This window comes from Dermacentor variabilis, chromosome 1, assembly GCF_050947875.1.
Source record: "Dermacentor variabilis isolate Ectoservices chromosome 1, ASM5094787v1, whole genome shotgun sequence".
Classification (NCBI taxonomy): domain Eukaryota; kingdom Metazoa; phylum Arthropoda; class Arachnida; order Ixodida; family Ixodidae; genus Dermacentor; species Dermacentor variabilis.
The window spans coordinates 154214536-154232557 of record NC_134568.1 but is presented as its reverse complement, the minus strand read 5'-3'; the positions used below and the strand labels follow the sequence as shown (position 1 = coordinate 154232557).

The following is an 18022-nucleotide window of genomic DNA, read 5'->3' as shown; positions in this document are numbered from 1 at the left end:
GGCACAAGCACAGCAACTATTGTACTGATGTACTTGTCCGACGTGGCACCTAGCTGTGTCGAATACGATAACCTGTGCGAGACCAAAACTTAGTGACAGACATGTGAGAAGTCTTGCATGCTTGTGTGTAAACAAAGCTCCGAACTGTGTGTGTGTGAACACTTACTTCCGATATGATCTGCGGGCCTCTGGTGGCAGATCAGTTCGACCTTTGTATATGCTTTTCTGATTTCTTACGGCCTAGGGGAGTATCTTAGGTGATCACTTTCAGAGATAGTTTCACTTTCACGAGACTAGCCAATGGACGTGTCGAAAGTATGCGGCCAAAAGCACTCTTGTCAGTGTATGAATATAGCAGGCTTGACACAATGCCGAAACACTGACAGGAGCAGGCACTTCTGAGAGAAAATGCCAAGACAGAGAAAGCACAATGAGACAGCAACGAAGGAATGAAAACAGCAGTTGTTGAGAGACGTGAAAAAGTGGATGGAAACGAACAATGAGAGGGCTGCGAATGTAAGAGAAGGTAAACGAAGGCTAGCAGGGAGCCAGAAACCAGTCACTTTCCAGATGCAAAGTGGTGCTCTCCCTTTCCTGACAGAGAGGAAGGTGGCAGTACTTATCACATGTCGTCTGCTGGGTTCACGGTCTCTATGGCGAGTTTGCTGAGACTGCACTAATCAGTCGTAAAACCAAGGAATTCACGAAATCGGGGGGGGGGGGGGGGGGAGGCATATAAGCGGGGTTCCACTGTAGTGGCAGATCATAGCACTTTTGGATTTGACGAAATGAACAAAAAAACACCGAATTTTTATAAAAATAAAAACTGTAAATATGTATAGTACCAATCATAGCACTTTTGGATGGCCTCCTGAGCTGCTTGATAGCGAGCGACTGCAGATCCACGCTGTGATTTGGCTCGTTTATCTGCCGGCAGGTCTCGTAGATATCCAAGGCCATCTCAACCATGTCCTTGACATCAGGGTCAGTTGAGAACTGTTCTCTCTGAAGCTTCACTTTTTCCAAAAGCATGAAAATATCTGGCAACTGCAGTGAAATAAGAACTAAATAAAGCTGGTGAACAATGAGCATGACTAGAAATTAATCACTCGTTTATTTACCCCACTACAAAGGGGAAAGGACTAAACAAAATGTTGCGAACGCAGCATGAGGAAAAGGCTAGTGCACCAGAAGGCATTTGGCAGGGCATTGGGGTATACACCTCAACCCTCTGGACTCCCCGTAGCCCATATACGACACCAAAGATAAGTCCCAAATGGTCATGAAACATGTACGACAGTGACCAAATATTTGAAAAAACACATTTTAAGAAAGAAGCCCACCTAGCATCATTTTATAGGTGCTCACATCTATCATGACTTCTAAAAATTTCTTTTACTGTACTGCCTACTCTTGGCTTCCACAAGAACTGATATTTCACTTCACTATGGCCACCATATGGTTCAAGAGTATACTAGCCTCGCATAGCTTTTTGTCAGATGTTCACACTTGCAAATGTGCACTTTATATTCAATATTGTCACAAAAACTGATTGCTATTTCATATCTCTGAAAGAGTTAGTACCGCGAGATACTTGTCCGCAAAGCTCTGAAAAATTATGGGGGTTTATGTGTGAAAATTACGATGTGAATATTAAGTACGCCATAGTTCTTGGTTCTTTAACCTGTATCTAAATCTAATTACACAAGCATTTTTGCATTTCACCCCAATCGAAATGTGGCCGCTGCATCAGAAAATCAAACCCCGACCTCGTGCTTAGCAGCAAACGCCATGGGCAACTAGGCACTGAAACTTTGCATGCCTACCACACTGCCATAACACACAGCCTAGCGAGTGGTGGACACATATTCCTCAAGCATATGCTGCAATTTTCGCATTATCAATTTCATCGCTCATCTTGAGGTACACGTGTACAGATTCTGATCTGACTGGGAACAAGCATGCAAGAAGGTATAAGTGCATACGCTTTGCCAATGCGCAACACTTTGGCCAGAGCTTGGCTGAACTAAAAGCTGAAGCAAACATTGATACAGGCGCATGTTTCCAATCATTCAAAATGTTGTACCATGGCTTGGCGATCCTACATACAGCACATGCAATAACCTAGCGTTACACAGAAGCAAAAATTTCCAAAGGTGGCCATTCCAATTCAAAACATACCATAGTTTTCACCAACTACATTTTCTTTTATAGAGAAAAAAAATTAGCACTACAGCAACAGAAGAGTACTGTATGACCCACCTTTGAAAGAGAGTTGTTTTTGGCTTGGCAAAGAGAATCGTTAGCAGCTATTTGTTCTTCTAAAGCCTGCACAAAATACCACAGTAATGTTCAATATGGTCATAGGTAATTCAGATACAGCAAGTTATATTGCATTTCAATGCCAGTATCAATGCAAACCAATATGCAAACAAGATATTGCACATACAAGACACAGTGCACACTACAAGTAATAAAACACACTGCCTTTCATTATTGTTTTCAAGGTGTCAAATCTCAGGTGCATGATTTATCCAAATATTTTAAGTAATGGCTATAAACAAATGCTTCTTTCCTGTGTAGATCATAAGCCTAACCTCTCTGAGCACAAAAAGTGTGGCATAACATAAGAAAATAAGATAACACACCTTCCAATGCAGGCAGGCTAACAGGGCTACGGAGCCTTTTAGTTTAAAGGAATAACCCAACGGATGCACAGCTGGTTACAGCTAAAGGTATTCAGCTTAATTTGTCCTCACGCTCAATAAAATGCAACAATGAAGCTTCATCGTATAATCATTTCCTTTCTTACCTTTCCATGTGGGAATGAGAGTAATTAGACACATAAAAAGATTTAGACAAATTTAAAAAAAAAATAATTGGGTGGGGAGCTTTTAAAATGTCTCTGTACATTCAAAAACATATTGTCAGAAAATATCTCTTACCTGATAGCCATGAAATGATCTCAGAGCACAGTCTCATAAAATAATGCTAGTTAGCTGTCTATTAGTTCAGCCTGCCCACATGCACTAAACTGAAGCTTCATTTTTCTACACTGAAGAGCAGAACTTTGTCTTCAAAATTGTATGTGAAAGTCAAACAAGTGCACTTGCACCAAGCATTTAAAGGCATTAAAGCATATAAAGTCGATCCAGGATTTGGCGGCGAGGAGTTACGGAGTCGCCATCTATCGGAAGCGCCTCGCTGGCGTAGTATGAGGAATCACGCGGCGCGCTCCTCATAGGTTTTGCTGTCAGCGCTCACTGAAAAGACCACACGTGATTTTTTCCTGACATTTCTGTATGTACTTTCGAAACGAGAGAAGTTTTTTCCTGTCTAAATAATAATCTTGGGCAAACTGAAAGCACAGAATCGTTTACAGACACTATCTCTTTACCGAATATGCACAGTGAACGCCACTGTGCGCGGTCGCCGCAGGTAGGTAAATGCTGAGAGCAAACTATGTGAAATATGTTCTTATAGTGTTTGTATAACTGAATGGAGTGTAACAGAATGAAGCCTCAATTCAGCGATCGCACAGATTCGCAGCGACCGACTGCGCGTCTGCATGCTTGTCCCCGCACTGTTTCGCTTTCGCCGGTTTGCGTTTTCGCACCATGCCATGAGCTTTAGGCCGCAGAATATGAGCATTTGACAGTATACAAGCAACCATAGTTGCGCGGGCGCTATCAGAGCTGTTAAAAATAATTTTATTGTAGAGACTTTGACGCCTACGGGGACTGTGATGTGCCGTCGCGACGATTCAATCTTTCTTTTTTCTTCTAAATTCTTGGACGTTTCAATATTATTTCTCAAGCTGTGCCGCACTGTATGTTTATCGGTGTTCTCAGCGGGCGATTTTCCGCTGCTTCTTTTTTGTAAACCAGTGCATTAATTCATAACACAAACATGACCATATGCCATGCTTTTTTTAAATGTGATTCTTACCGCTGCCTTTCCACTCCACTGAACTTGCCAGTATCTATAGCATCGACAAGTTCATAGACCGAACTGTCATGACATTAGTCGGGCAGCGGACTCGGGCGAGCGTCTCAGTGCGCGTTTTCAGGACATCGCAGACCCGGTGCCGTAGAAGAAATCTTCCTCGTGTCTGTGCTTGTTGCATACCCGAGTTGTAGCCAATGATTGCTTGCCGGTTTTATGTTTCGCCAAGCTTTGTGAAGCTGTGTGAAGCTTTCGCCAAGCTTCACACAGCTTCATGTCCTGCGGCTATGTGTGAATAAGGCTGACAACAGGCTCCGTTGCGTACGTCCGGCACTGCGGCACCGAGCAGTAGCCTACCATGTTGTGTGCCTTCAAAGGCAGCCACTACCTATTGTGGTGCTTTCAAGCGTTGTAAAGGAGACACTCGAAGCGGGAAAATCTCAACTCTAAATGAGAACCGCAGCGTACGAGGGAATTTAAACTCTCGTTTTCAGCTCGCTTTAGCGCTCCCGAAGCAGCCGACACGGCCGCTATGTCCACGTGATCCCTAATACCACGTAACGTCGACGGTGGCGCCAGCTTTTCCAGTGGCGGAGCTCGGGGCCAATATAGAACTCAAAGGGGATCACGGAATAGTTCGACCTATTGCTCATTCAAAATATAAATTACCTCTATTTGAAGCTTATCTGAAAACTGAAGCCAATGGAAAATGACCCTGTCAACCTTTAACAGCCGAACTCTGTCGAGTGAGGCTAGCTTAGCAGGAATTTTTGAGGGGAACTATCAGACATTGTTCGGGATATCATCGGCCTTAGTGAGATGAGAAGAACTGGTGACGCTTATACATTTCTGAATAACGTCCATGTCCTCTGCTACAGAGGTCTCCCTGATAAGAAGCAATACGGGGTAGGATTCCTAATCCATAAGGACATAGAGGGCAACATTGACAAATTCTACAGTATTAATGAGAGGGTAGCATAGTCGTAATCAAACTTAATAAGAGGTGTGGATTAAAGGTAGTACAAGCCTATGCTCCAACGTCCAGTCACGATGATGATGAAGTAGATCAGTTTTATGAAGATGTTAAACTAGAAATGCGAAAAGTGCAAACTCAGCATACTCTAGTAATGGGCGACTTCTATGCAAAAGCGGGGAAAAGGCAGCCTAGGGAATAAGCAATTGGTAACCACGGCGTCGATTCTAGGAACGCTAGAGGATAGATGCTGGTAGAATTCGCAGAAAGGAATAAGCTGAGAATAATGAACACCTTTTTCATGAAGCGTAGCAACAGAAACTGGACCTGGAAAAGTGCAAATGATGAAACAAGGAATGAAATAGACTTCATACTTTCTGCTGATCCCAGTATGGGTAGGGTAAAGTGCAGTGATCATAGGTTAGTGAGGGCTAGGATTCGCCTCAATTTGAAGAGAGAAAGAGTAAAATTGGTCAAGAAGAAACAGGTTAACTGAGAGGCAGTAAGGGTAAACGCAGAAAAATTTAGGCTGGTACTTGCAAACAAATTTGCAGCCTTAGAACAGAGAGATGATAATGACATAGAGGTAATGAATGAAACCGTAACGAGGTTGACTTCAGAGGCAGGAACTGAAGTGGGAGGCAAAGCACCAAGGCAACCAGCAGGCAAGCTCTCCCAAGTAACAAAGGACCTAATAAAAAAATGACAAAGAATGAAAATGACCAACTCAAGAGATAAGACAGAATTCACGAAATTGTCAAAACTAATCAACAAGGCCAAAATAAGTGATATTCGAAACTATAACGTGAGAAAGACTGAACAAGCCGTGAAAAACGGACGCAGCCTGAAATCAGTGAGAAGGAAACTTGGCATAGGACAAACCAAGATGCATGCACTGAAAGATAAGCAGGGTAACATCATCAGCAATCTCGAAGGTATAGCAAAAGCAGCAGAAGAATTCTATACTGACTCTCAGTGGAGTCAGGATACCTCCATTCGAAACAGTAATGAACAGGATACAGAAACTCCGCTTATAACATGCGATGAGGGGAAAAGGGCCTCACAAGACATGAAACGAGGAGGAGCGGCAGGAGAAGATAGAATAACAGTCGATTTAATCAAAAATGAAGAAGACATAATGCTTGGAAAACAGGCGGCTCTTTATACAAGGCGTCTATCGACTGCAAGGGTCCAAGAAAACTGGAAGAATGCAAGCATTATACTATTCCACAAAAAGAGAGACGTTAAAGAATTGAAAAATTATAGGCCCATTAGCTTCCTCCCAGTATTATATAAAATATTCACCAAAATATTCTCCATTAGAATATGGCCAACACTGGACTTCAGTCAACCAAGGGACCAGGCTGGCTTCAGGAAGGGATACTCTACAATGGATCACATGCACGTCATTAACCAGGTTATCGAGAAATCATAAGCACTCATAAAGGCATTACGCAAGCAAGGAGTACACACCGCTTACGTAATACCTTGGAAAATATCTATTGAGATTCCACAGCTACCTTAATTCTACACAATAAAAGTAGGACCTACCGTATCTACTCGGATAATGATCACACTTATTTGTCAAAAAAATTGCTGCAAATTCAGAGGTGCAATTATTACGCAAGTTAAATTTCCAGTGAAAAAAAAAAAATTTCTATCCCGCATTTGCTGCGAGATGACAACAGGTCAACCAGCAGCTGCCGCTGTAACAGTGCGGGACACCAAAATAAAAATTGCGGCCAGCGGAGCAAGCCAATGCGCCGAACGGGACTTTTTTTCTTCTCGTGAGTACATTACGTGCATCGAAACAGTTTCTTCCGTATAAGTAATGAATAATATTACTATCAGCAAGTTTGCGGGAATGACAGGCATGACCACTTTGAGCTTAGCTGCCAGTGACATTGAAACACATGGCAAGTATGCTGTGAAAACTGCGGCGTCTTCACTACTATCCTATTACGGCACATTTCTGCTTTGGGTGGGCAAATATCTTTGCTGTGTTACGAGCGTCGGTGTATACGTAGGGTACACTTCTAACGTATGAGTGTAAAGGTGGTTACTATCATTGCCACTCGCGATTTGTTGCGTGCCCACGAGAGCAGACAAGAGGAATCGAAAGACATCTTTGTTGTTGTTGACCACAACCACTATAAAGCCTACAAATAATAAAGCCAAGGCAAGTTTGGTTGTAGCTTTCTTTTTTTCTTTTGAATGTGTGTTGTTTAGTGGCACAAGGGCCCGGTATGGCCAAAAATCGCCAAGACAGTGTTAATGATTTCGCAGTGGAATGATGAGTTCTGTGAAGTTGATGTGACGTGGCTGTAAAAGGGCCTAAAAATATCGTCGCTGTAAAGTGCACAAAATCTATGAGCAATAAGATTATGGCAATGACTAATGATGAGTACTATGAGCCTTACACTGCATTGCGGAAAAATGATATGATATACAGAACATCTAAGATACAAAAATTAGCTACAGCACAACTGCCTCACCAGAGCCCTAGAAACACAAGCGCCTGGAGGCATGTGCTCTACAGTACGACTATCCCAGCGGCATCCTCTAAAGAGAGGAAGCGCTACGAATGTATGGGACTAATACCTTGTAAAACCACATCTCTGAGGAAACCTAGGACTGTGTCTGTATTAAAAACCGGTTCTGGACCGAGGAAAATTGCAGGATGAAGAGGAATGAGCTGCTGGTATGCTAAGGAAAAATGTATCTCTCAAATTTGGCTTCCCGACACTCCAGGAGGACATGGAGTACGGTCAGCCTCTCCCCGCATCTACCACAGGTTGGAGGCTCACTTCTGGTGAGTAGAAAATGATGGGTGCCAAATCTGTGTCCTATTCTGAGACGACAGAATAGGACATCTGTTTGGTGAGATTTTATAGTAGAGGGCCAGAATCCTAACTGTGGCTTTATCAGGTGGAGCTATTTGTTTCTGCGTCCCACATGCGTTGTCAGTGGTTTGGCAGTTTCTTTCGTAGGAAAGGCTTCAGATCTGTGACAGGCACCTCAGCAGTAGGGTTAACAGCTTGCGATGCGATTGACGTGGCCGTCTCATCCATGAGAACGTTACCCTCGATGCTCCTATCGCCAGGCACCTAGCATATAATGATATGCTGGTTAGATATGTACGCTTTACACAAGACTGAATAGAGTTCACTAAGTACTGGATCTTTGTGTGTATAGAGTGACATCAAGGCCTTCACGACGCATAGGGAGTCTGTATGTATAGCTGATTTTTGAAGTTTTTATTTTCTTATATGCTTCACACCAGACAGTAATGTGTAGGCCTCGGCCGTAAAGATATTTGTTTCCGGATGCAGTAGATCGGATTCTGAGAAGGATGGGCCGACGGTAGCATAGGACACCCCGGCATTTGATTTCGAAGCGTCTGTGTAGAACTCTGCGCAGGAGTGCTTGTGCTGGAGTTCTAGGAAATGCATTCGGATTTCGATCTCTGGTGCGTGTTTTGTTACTTCTAAAAAGGATATGTCACATTCTATCACCTGCCACTCCCAAAGTGATAACAGCTTGGTTGGATGCACTAGGCGAAGCTCGAGGAGTGGGACATGCATCTTATCACTAAGCTCCCTCACACGAAGCGAGAAAGGCTGTCTTATAGAGAGACGGTTATGGAAAAGTGTAGTACACGTCCTATCGTTAACAGCGTTAAAACGTGGATGTTGATGATTGGAGTGTATTTTCAGGAAGTATGTAAGGCTGGTGCAAGTTCTCCGTAGATGAAGTGACCATTAATTTGATTCCGCGTATAAGCTTTTAATAGGGCTTGTCCTGAAAGTGCCAGTCGCTACGCGGATACCTAGCTGGTGCACAGGACCTAGAATCTTTAGTGGGCTCGGAGCAGCAGAGTTATATACGACGGCACCATAGTCCAATCCTGATCGAATTAGGCTCTTATAAACATTCATCAGACACTTCCTGTCGCTACCCCATGCTGTGTGGGATAGAATTTTAAGTAAGATCATTGTCCTTAGACATTTTTCTTTAAGATATTTAATGTGCTGAATAAAAGTAAGCTTGGAGTCAAGTATAATACCTAGAAATTTGTGTTCTTTGTTGATAGGTATTTGACGTCCATACAGTTGAACACAAGGATCTGGCACCAGGCCTCTCTTTCTAGTAAAAAGGACACAAGAACTTTTGTGGGGGTTGATTTTAAATCCGTTTTTGTCTGCCCACTTGGAAACCTTGTTCAAGCCCTGCTGCACCTGTCTCTCGCATACTGCGAGGTTACAGGACTTGAAGCCGATTTGATTGTCGTCCACACAGACGGAATAAAGAATGGCAGGTGGTAATGAAGCGTGTTCATCTTCACGATAAAGAGCGTACAACTAAGCACGCTTCCCTGGGGTACACCTGTTCCTTGTGTAAAAGGTTGCGACAATACGCTGAAGATTTTCACGGAGAAGATACGATTCAACAAATAGCTTTCAATTATTTTCAGCATATTTCCACAGATGCCAATTCCAGACAAGTCTCGCAAGATCCCGTAATGCCATGTTGTGTCATATGCCTTCTCCATGTCAAGGAATATTGATAAGGAAAGCTGTTTATGTACAAATGCATCACGAATATATCCTTCAATGCGTACAAGATGATCCGTTGTCGACCGGCCTTCTCTGTAGCCACACGGATGGGGATCAAGTATATTGTTGAGTTCAAGGAAATGTATGAGCCTGCGATTAATCATTTTTCCAAAAAGCTTACACAGGCAGCTTGTAAGAGCTATCGGGCGATAGCTTGCCGCCAGGGATGGGTCTTTCCCCAGCTTCAAAACAGGGACCACAATTGCTTCTTTCCACGTGTGCGGAAGGTATCCGGCAGCCCAAATAGTATTGAAGAGTGCGAGCAATGTTTTTGAGTGTGCAAGTTTTTGATCATGTCATACATGACTCGGTCAGGTCCCGGTGCAGAGCTTTTGCATGAGATCAATGCAGCTCTCATTTCGGCAATACTGAATGGACGATTATATGCTTCATCGTGTCTGCATTTACGTACAAATGGCTTATGTTCTTCGATTTCTTTATATTTAAGTAAAGATTCAGAATAGGGTATTGAGCTCGACACACGCTCAAAGTGCTCCCCAAGAGAGTCTGCCTGGCCTTGCAAGGTATCCACTTGGTCGTTCACCAGAGGCAACGGATAGATTTGTTGCCCTTGTAGCTTTCTCAAGCCATTCCACACTTTTGCCTCCTGCGTGTATGAATAAATGCCAGAGAGGAACCTCACCCAGCTTTCTCTCTCTGCCTGACAGCGTGTCCGCCTTCCCTGTGATTTAATTTGTTTAAAGTCAATTAGATTTTCGGTATTAGGCAGTCTGTGCAATGCGCCCCATGCCTTGTTCCGTCTCTTTCGCGCCTCTCTACAGTCTTCGTTCCACCAAGGAACATGTGTGCTTAGTGAACCACCATTCGTCTGCGGGATAACCTTTTCGGCTGAATCAATAATAAAAGCGATAAAATATGCAATGGCATCATCTATAGTAAAATTATTTATAAAATCTGCTGGCAAATAAGATGATTTTTTAAAATGCTCCCAATCCACCGATGTTAATTTCCATCGAGGAATATGCGGAGGGTTCTCATGCAGAGTTATCACGTTTAAAATTACAGCAAAGTGGTCACTTCCATACAATTTATTGATCACGGACCATTCTAGGTGGGGCAGAGGAGAAGAACCAATTGCTAGATCTATTGCTGAATACGTGTTGTGTTGGACTTTGTAATACGTCGGCTTCTTCTTATTAAACAGGCAGGCACTAAAAGTAAAAAGAAAATTTTCAATTAATCGACCTCTCGCGTCGATTAATGGAAGTGCGGAAAGTGATGAAAGAAATGAAATGGGGCATCTGCTTAAGAATGTTTGGTGCATGCAAACCGCTTGGTATGTCTTGAAGAGTCGTTCGCGTAGCATTCAACTGCATTCGACAGATAGTAAATGCAGTCGTCATTAGCTAGACTTGGCACACAACATATCGCTGTGGCAAGTTTGAGGTGCAATCATTACATGGGAAAGGAAAAAAATCGAATTTTGACGAAAAATTCAGGGGTGCGATCACTACAAGAGTGCTATCATTATGCAAGTAAATACGGTATTTCTGTAGGTTGTTTACCTATTTCATTCGACTGTATTTTTGAACTCAAGTTCTGATGGAGACTGGTCATCTCCATTGAGTTCTGAGTTCGTTCAAATTTTTTCATGCAACAAGATATTGTATAAACTTTTCTTTCTTTTTTTTTGTTCCTGCTCAACGTCTACATAATTTTTTTATTGCATTTAATTACTTCCTATACTATTTAGGTTATACGCATTCCACTTAAGCTCGACTTTTTCCATCTCCCCTTATGTAATGCTCGAACGGGCCCTTGGGGTACTCAAATAAAATAAATAAATAAAAAATATAATATAGCAGGAAAAGCTTTCTTTACACTTAACAAAAAAGTCAAGTTTTTTCGGTGCGTCAAAGTTTTGGGAAACTAACGATAGGTAGATGATGATGATGATGTATGGTGTTTAGTGGTGCAAGCGCCAGGTATGGCCAAAGAGCGCCAAGCACAGGCCTCCAGGCCGTCGCATTCAAGGGTCGTTGTGAGGGTAGTGCTCCTTGATAGGTGTTAAGGGAGGACACGGCTCCTTGCGGCTAAAAAAACCGCAAAAAAATTTATTTTTTGAAAATGAAATTTTTAATATCTACAGCTAATATTCCTTTAATTCACCAATTTTTCGAATCTCACGGAAGAGTATTTCGTCCGTAATATCAATTCATAACATCACTGTGAGCTGAATACCGTGCAAAAACAGCCCTTTTTATCACGGCGCGTAGCTCTTATTCTATGCACGTGATCGCAGCCATCTTGGTCTCATTGGAAAGAGGAGCCTTCCTTCTTTAATTTCCCGTCAAAGGTGACTCTGTCGGTTCGGCAGTGACGCTGAAATCCGGGGAGAAAAAAAAAAAGTTCAAGTGCACAATCCGATTCGCTGACTAGCGCACATGACCTAAAACGCGTCCTGTGGTTGGCTGCGCGAGGTTCCCGTCGTCTGCTCCACTCCGCAGGTGACGTGATGGCGCGTCTCGTTGTGCTCGTAGGTTCGACAAATGCGCAAATATGTCTGATCCACCGGGGAAGTTTGCCACGAGGCACAAGTTCGGCAAAAAGAAGAAGCGATCAGCTCATAACTTTCAGAAGCGCTCTATTCCTTCGGAAGACATCGAGAATAGCCCGCCGCCAACCGCAAAAGATTCTGAAGCCGCGGACGATGCCGAAGTAAGCCTAGCCAGCTCACCAACAAGTGAAATCGTTACGGACAGCGGCCGTGTTCGGCGTGACACTGCAGTGTTGCAACGTGCAAATTTGCTGCAGAGCGAAATGAATGCCCCCCCCCCCCCCAAAAAAACATGTTCTTGCTTCAATGCCAACAGCAAAACGGAAGTTGGATTCCCTCACTTGCGCCTACGACGTAGTGGCCGCACCAGTCGACGCGCAGGTAGGCCTCGCTATTCGGTCATTCGAGCGACGCAGGCAGCGCCACGCGGCCGTCCTCCGAAGGAGTCACCCGGTGATAGAAATCTGCGACGTATTCGGTGGTTCGTTCTGCAGTATGCACTGACGCGCCGATGAGGAAAAAGGGAACATAACCGCATATACAGCGTGCCGCAGTGCTCGAACCGTGCCGTAGCAAGTGTTCACTGCTAAGGTATCTTTAAAATGTACTTCAAGACAGCCGTAACGACCTGAGGCACTCGAACCAGTTACAAAGCTCGTACTACATTTGCATGACACTGAATCGCTTACAGAGGTGAACCCACTTGTCTATAGCGATCGAGCCGAGCTCTGTGCAAGGAAGAAAATTTTAAGGGAGGTACCGAGTTACAAAAAAACCACTGGAAACGCAAGTGGAAAAACCTGAAACATGTTCAGGCACAAGTACTTTGCCCTTAGTCAAACCGCTACACTAAATTTCAGTTCATTTGCTCCGCCGTACACTGCTCGAGGCTCTAGACGAGCTTGATCACCCCTGTACGCGACGAGTTTCGTAAATTGTTGTATTTCACAGCCGTTTTATTTCTTAGTTTACATTTCGAAATGCAGTAGAGTTTGTTCCTTACTGCACAGGATTAATTTGTTAAAAACAAGAGGGCTTGAAACTAATGTCTGTTACCAGTATGCACTTGCGTTTACTAAGTTTACAAATATACGGCTTCATGCCCGTGAGTATTTTCAAGGCTAGTAACGACATAATGACCTTTACAAAGTCTGTACCTTCAGGTACTGCAGTGTTAACACAGTGCGGCAGGCCCTTGAGTGCACTCGTCTGCAGGCAGAGCGATTCGACGCTGACCTCGGTATCTCTAATGGAATAGTAGGCTGTTGGGCTCGTTGGTTTGACATGATTTTTGGAAAGGGGAACACAGAAGCGTTGCGGAAAAAGGAGACGTGGACAGGAAACACGCTCACGTGCAACTAAGTATATTTTCAGAGACCCCCAAAATGATTTCTCACAACCTAAATAGGATCGGGAAAGAACACGGCACTGACCTCGTCTTCACAGCTCCTCTCAAGCTTTCTCAGTTGTGCGCCCTTGCAAAACGTTCATAAGAACAAGATCTGTGAAAAGAAGCACACGAAACCGCTCGCTTCCTGTGCTACCAAAGGGGTATATGATATACCTCTAGGGTGTGGGATAGATTACATTGGACAGACGGGGCGCTGTAAATGACAAGCTATGAGAACATTCTTCATTTTTAAAGGCCCTGAGCAACTCCATGCACCTTGCTGCACACTGCAAGGATTGTGGCTGTAAGCCCCTTTTTGATAAAACCGAGATTAAAAGCAGATCCAAAGGCACACTCAAAAAGTAAATCCTTGAGGGAGGTCATATTCACGCTCACGCTAACATATGTATTAGTGCCCTGTCAGTGCATCTGATGGATAAGGAATTTACGTTCCTCGCCCTTGGCTGAAGTTTCTACGCGACCTTCTCTGACACTCCCCCCCCCCCCCCCCCCCCAAGGTTTTTTGGAATGACTTCTGTCAAGCCACTTGCACGTGCCGTTGTTGCCATCACCTACACTATAGCTGTCATTATTGATGTAGTTGTTAGACGAATTATATATATACAAAAAATGTAAACATTTCTTTTTTACAGTTATCGATGACAGCGCATGCACAATAACGTTCATGGTGATTTGTCTATGAAGATATACTTAGTCGCAAGTGACCATCTTTCCTGTCATCTCCTTCTTCCGCAACGCTTCTGTGCTCCCCTTTGCAAAAATCACCTCTAATGGACTTGATGCCGCAGCATAAGATGTGACCAGCGTTGAAAGTAGCTTCGCCTTCATTTACACACCTTTGCATCTCTTTAGCAAAAGAGAAACCATGGTTTGCAGCTAAACTAGGTGGCCTCAGGTGCTTTGCTGCTCGAGGTGCATATGCTTGCGAGATCACCTTATCACCGTCTCGGCAGCCATTTCGACCTACCGTCACGCCGCCTATAGTCGCTGGAATGACCGAATCGTTAGTTTGGACTCCGTGAATGAAGTGATGTTGTTTGTGAAGTACAAGGTGTGCGGCGGTAGCGTCACAGTAGGCAAAAGCGAACGAGAATATGGCCTTGCCATAAAGATTGTTATCACGTGCGCATACTGCGGTGATATTGCTTCGGCGCGGAGCTCACCCCACGTGAACGGTAATCAGAATAGCACCCCGTTCTTTGTGAACGTTCTTACCGCGCGCGCGATGCAAGCCACCGGGAATCCGCGAACGGCACTAAACGATGTTTTTACCACAATGGACATCTCCCACAAAGGTCTTCACACCAAAACGTGGCCGAGGTATGTGAAAAGCAAGTTGGCACCCGTGGCGGCACTTGCGGCCGAGAAGCAGACGGCACTGTGTGCGCAATCGGTTTGGCAACTGTACGACGAACTGGAGCTTGGAAATCCGAGAAATATTGCCGTGTCAAACGACAGTTCCTGGATGATGCGCAGCCACTCGTCTCACATTGGCGTAGGCGCCGTCATAGAGCTGTTTACGGGGTTAGTCATCGACTATGTGGTGCTCAGCAACCTGTGTGCTGGTTGTGAGCGTGGACCAAAGGATAATGATCCGAGTTATAAAGCTTGGAAGGAGAGCCATGCCTGTCAGAAAAACACCTCCGAGAAGGCCGGCAAAATGGAAGTTGAAGCTGCCCTCATCCTTTTCCAGAGGTCACTCTAACGGCATAACCTGAGGTCACTAACGGCATAACCCTACTCTCGGATGGCGACAGTCGCGTTTTTCTTGCACTGCAGGAGGCCAGAGCATATAGATACATTTCAGTGGAAAATAAAGAAGACTGTACAAATCATGTACAGAAACGTATGGGCACAAGCTTGCAAAACCTTATCACAAAGCATAAGGGACCTAGGTGGATTGGAGAGCCTTGGTGGTTAAGGCAAACTGACCACCGACTTAGTCACAAAGCTGACATGATACAATGGCTGGGCCCTGAAGACTCACAAAGGTGATGTGCAGGGAATGAAAAGCACTGTGATGGCAACTTATCACCACACAACATCAGATGACTTGGTATCAGACCACAGCTATTGTCCACCAGGACCAAGCTCGTGGTGCCGGCAAAATACAGCAAGCGCTAAAGCTGAGGCAACCCCTAACACCAGTACAATTTGCCTCCACATGTCTGTGAAGCCCTGTTGCCCATTTATGAGCGCCTGTCTAATGAAAAGCTCCTTGAGCAGTGCCTACGGGGCAGTACTCAGAACAGCAACAAGTCTCTCTACTCCCCGATATGGGCACTGACTCCAAAGGAACAGCATGCTTCAGTGTTCACCGTGCAAGTTGCAGTAGCTAAAGGAACGCTGGCTGCGAGACGACCTCTGCAGCAATATTGAAAGAGCTGCACCTCAACCCTGGAATACCAAGCATGAAACGCATGGTGGAGAAGGACCACCGCCGAGCAGTTGCATCTGCAAACAAAGCGCAAGACCATTACAGACATGCAGAATGCTTTCAGAAAACGCCATTTGGGTGGCCGTAGTCAAAGTGACTACATTCCTGGTGGCTTTTAGCCACTGTCACTGCAAAATAGTGCACAATTTTTTTCTGCACTTTTGATTAGAAGTGAATTTATTTCTTTTTTTCTTGTTTTCTCAAAACACCAATTTTTTACTTCTTGCTCATTTGTGGCAACAATATCTCTGCCTTCAAGGCAGGTAGAGGCATAATTTTTGTTGTGGCTCGGAGCTGGGTGTACAAAGCACACAATGGTAGGAACAGGTTTTGGAATTTATGCTTTAAAATTTTTCAGTTCTGCTTTAGATCAGACACTAGGGTACCCACATTTGTAACAGTGAAGATTGAATTGCTATAAAATTACTAATATTTGATATATCAAAAACGTATTCCTACCATTGTGCTCCTTATGTTTTCTAGTGCCTAGGCGTATGCCAATATAAATTTTTGTAGCACGTTTTTTTTAATGGTTTCTGCAAATGATGAACAATGAATTTCATTTATCTTCAGAACTACATGGCCTATTAGAAAAATAATCATATATTTGAAATCAGCACAAAAATCTTAACAAGACTGTCAAGTTTCATTAATATTGATGGAAAAGATGAACATTATTTTAATAGCAGTGTCCCCCCTTAATACAGTCTGCGCTCGTGACAACGGACCCGCGTACAACAGACTATCGGCAGAGTCCTTCAATGCTTTTCTGGTCACGAAACTCCTCCTGCAGTTTTATACAGGGACAGAAGCTGCTGCTAGGGTGGCTGCTGTTAGCGTGGGGGCATTTTGTGTCCGCGCGCACCGCACTCGGCTGAAACTCCTGTACCGGGTCGAAGCAATTGTTTATCTTTCATCAAAAAGCTAACATTCTTCTACCTCTCATATTTCGCCTTATATACAATGCGGTTATTGCATGTGCGCGTGAAAAAGTTGCTTTTACTTACCTTTGCAAGATAACAAGGCTATGATTGAGGCAGTCGTGCCGATGCAGCAATATCGAATGTATGCGTCGTTGCAGCGCAGTTCCTTATCTCAGGCAGAGGAGCATGAGATTATTTAAGAATGGGTCGTTTGCTTGTGACACTCTGCAAGCATAAGAAACTCGCCAACTACTCGCAAATTTAAGGTTTGCAGACTTGAAGCAGCACCGATCGCGCTAGATATTTGCAATGAGACCGTCTGTGCTGCGGGAGATTGCCACTGCCGCATTACAACACAGAAAAGCTACTAGATTTCCCGTGTTTGCAGTTTATACAAGCTAACTTCACTTTGCTGCAACCTATCGCAGAGAGCGTCGGCAACATTTTAAAGCAGGAAAGACGAAGCTTTCTCAAGGCAACGTCAGTGTGTTCCTGTTCCGTAGACATTGCAGGAGCAAAAGTGCATCCCACTTCACATTGCGCAGCTACGCAAAGCCAGCTCTAATTCCCGCGTTGGTTACTTTTCACAAATGTCTCGCCTTCTGGGATGAATCTCGCTATTACCTCCACTCCAATTAGGCATGCTTCATAATGAAGACTGCGCTGGGGAGACTTGATTAACTGATGGAAACCGTGTTTCATGTCACTATAATCTAAACAAAAATAAGCACATGTGTTCACGAGCATGATGCTGATGTTTTACAGTAAACAAGGCAAGAATGCAAAATACATAATATGATGGAAAGCATCTCAAAAACCACCAAGCTATTAAGTAGTTCTAATGAACTTGTTTAAAAACAGAAAAATGAACATGGTTTAAATAATAGTGAATGAAAAGAGGCAAATGCATTTTTTCACGATTATCTAACGCATTGAGAAAAAGCAGTGAAAAAAAACTGCTTCTTTGCATGGCTGAAACCGTTAAGGAAGCAATTTAGCACATATCACTTTCTTGCCCCCGCTGGCTGGGCGTGTTGCGTGCTTACTTGCCCGTGCAAGTTTGTTCTTTTCCCTTGTGATTAAGTGCAGACGGCATCTGAAAAAAAAAAAAATTGACAATTGCTGCCATGGTGCCCAGTACACCCGCAGCCCTTCAAACAGCCAAGGAACGGCGCCGGGCAAGGACACAGCGTCTCCTT

General features: G+C 44.0%; 1 protein-coding gene across 1 annotated transcript in view; it reads right to left on the bottom strand.

The window, feature by feature from the left end:
* Positions 1-559: 559 nt before the first annotated feature.
* Positions 560-18022, bottom strand: part of LOC142587966 (uncharacterized) — a 136703-nt gene continuing 119240 nt past the window's right edge. The window contains exons 12-14 of the mRNA XM_075699402.1: positions 2263-2328; positions 846-1047; positions 560-594 (exon numbers count right to left, since the gene is read on the bottom strand). Of these exons, the coding sequence (XP_075555517.1) occupies positions 560-594; positions 846-1047; positions 2263-2328 (303 nt within the window). The remainder of the gene's footprint in view (positions 595-845; positions 1048-2262; positions 2329-18022) is intronic.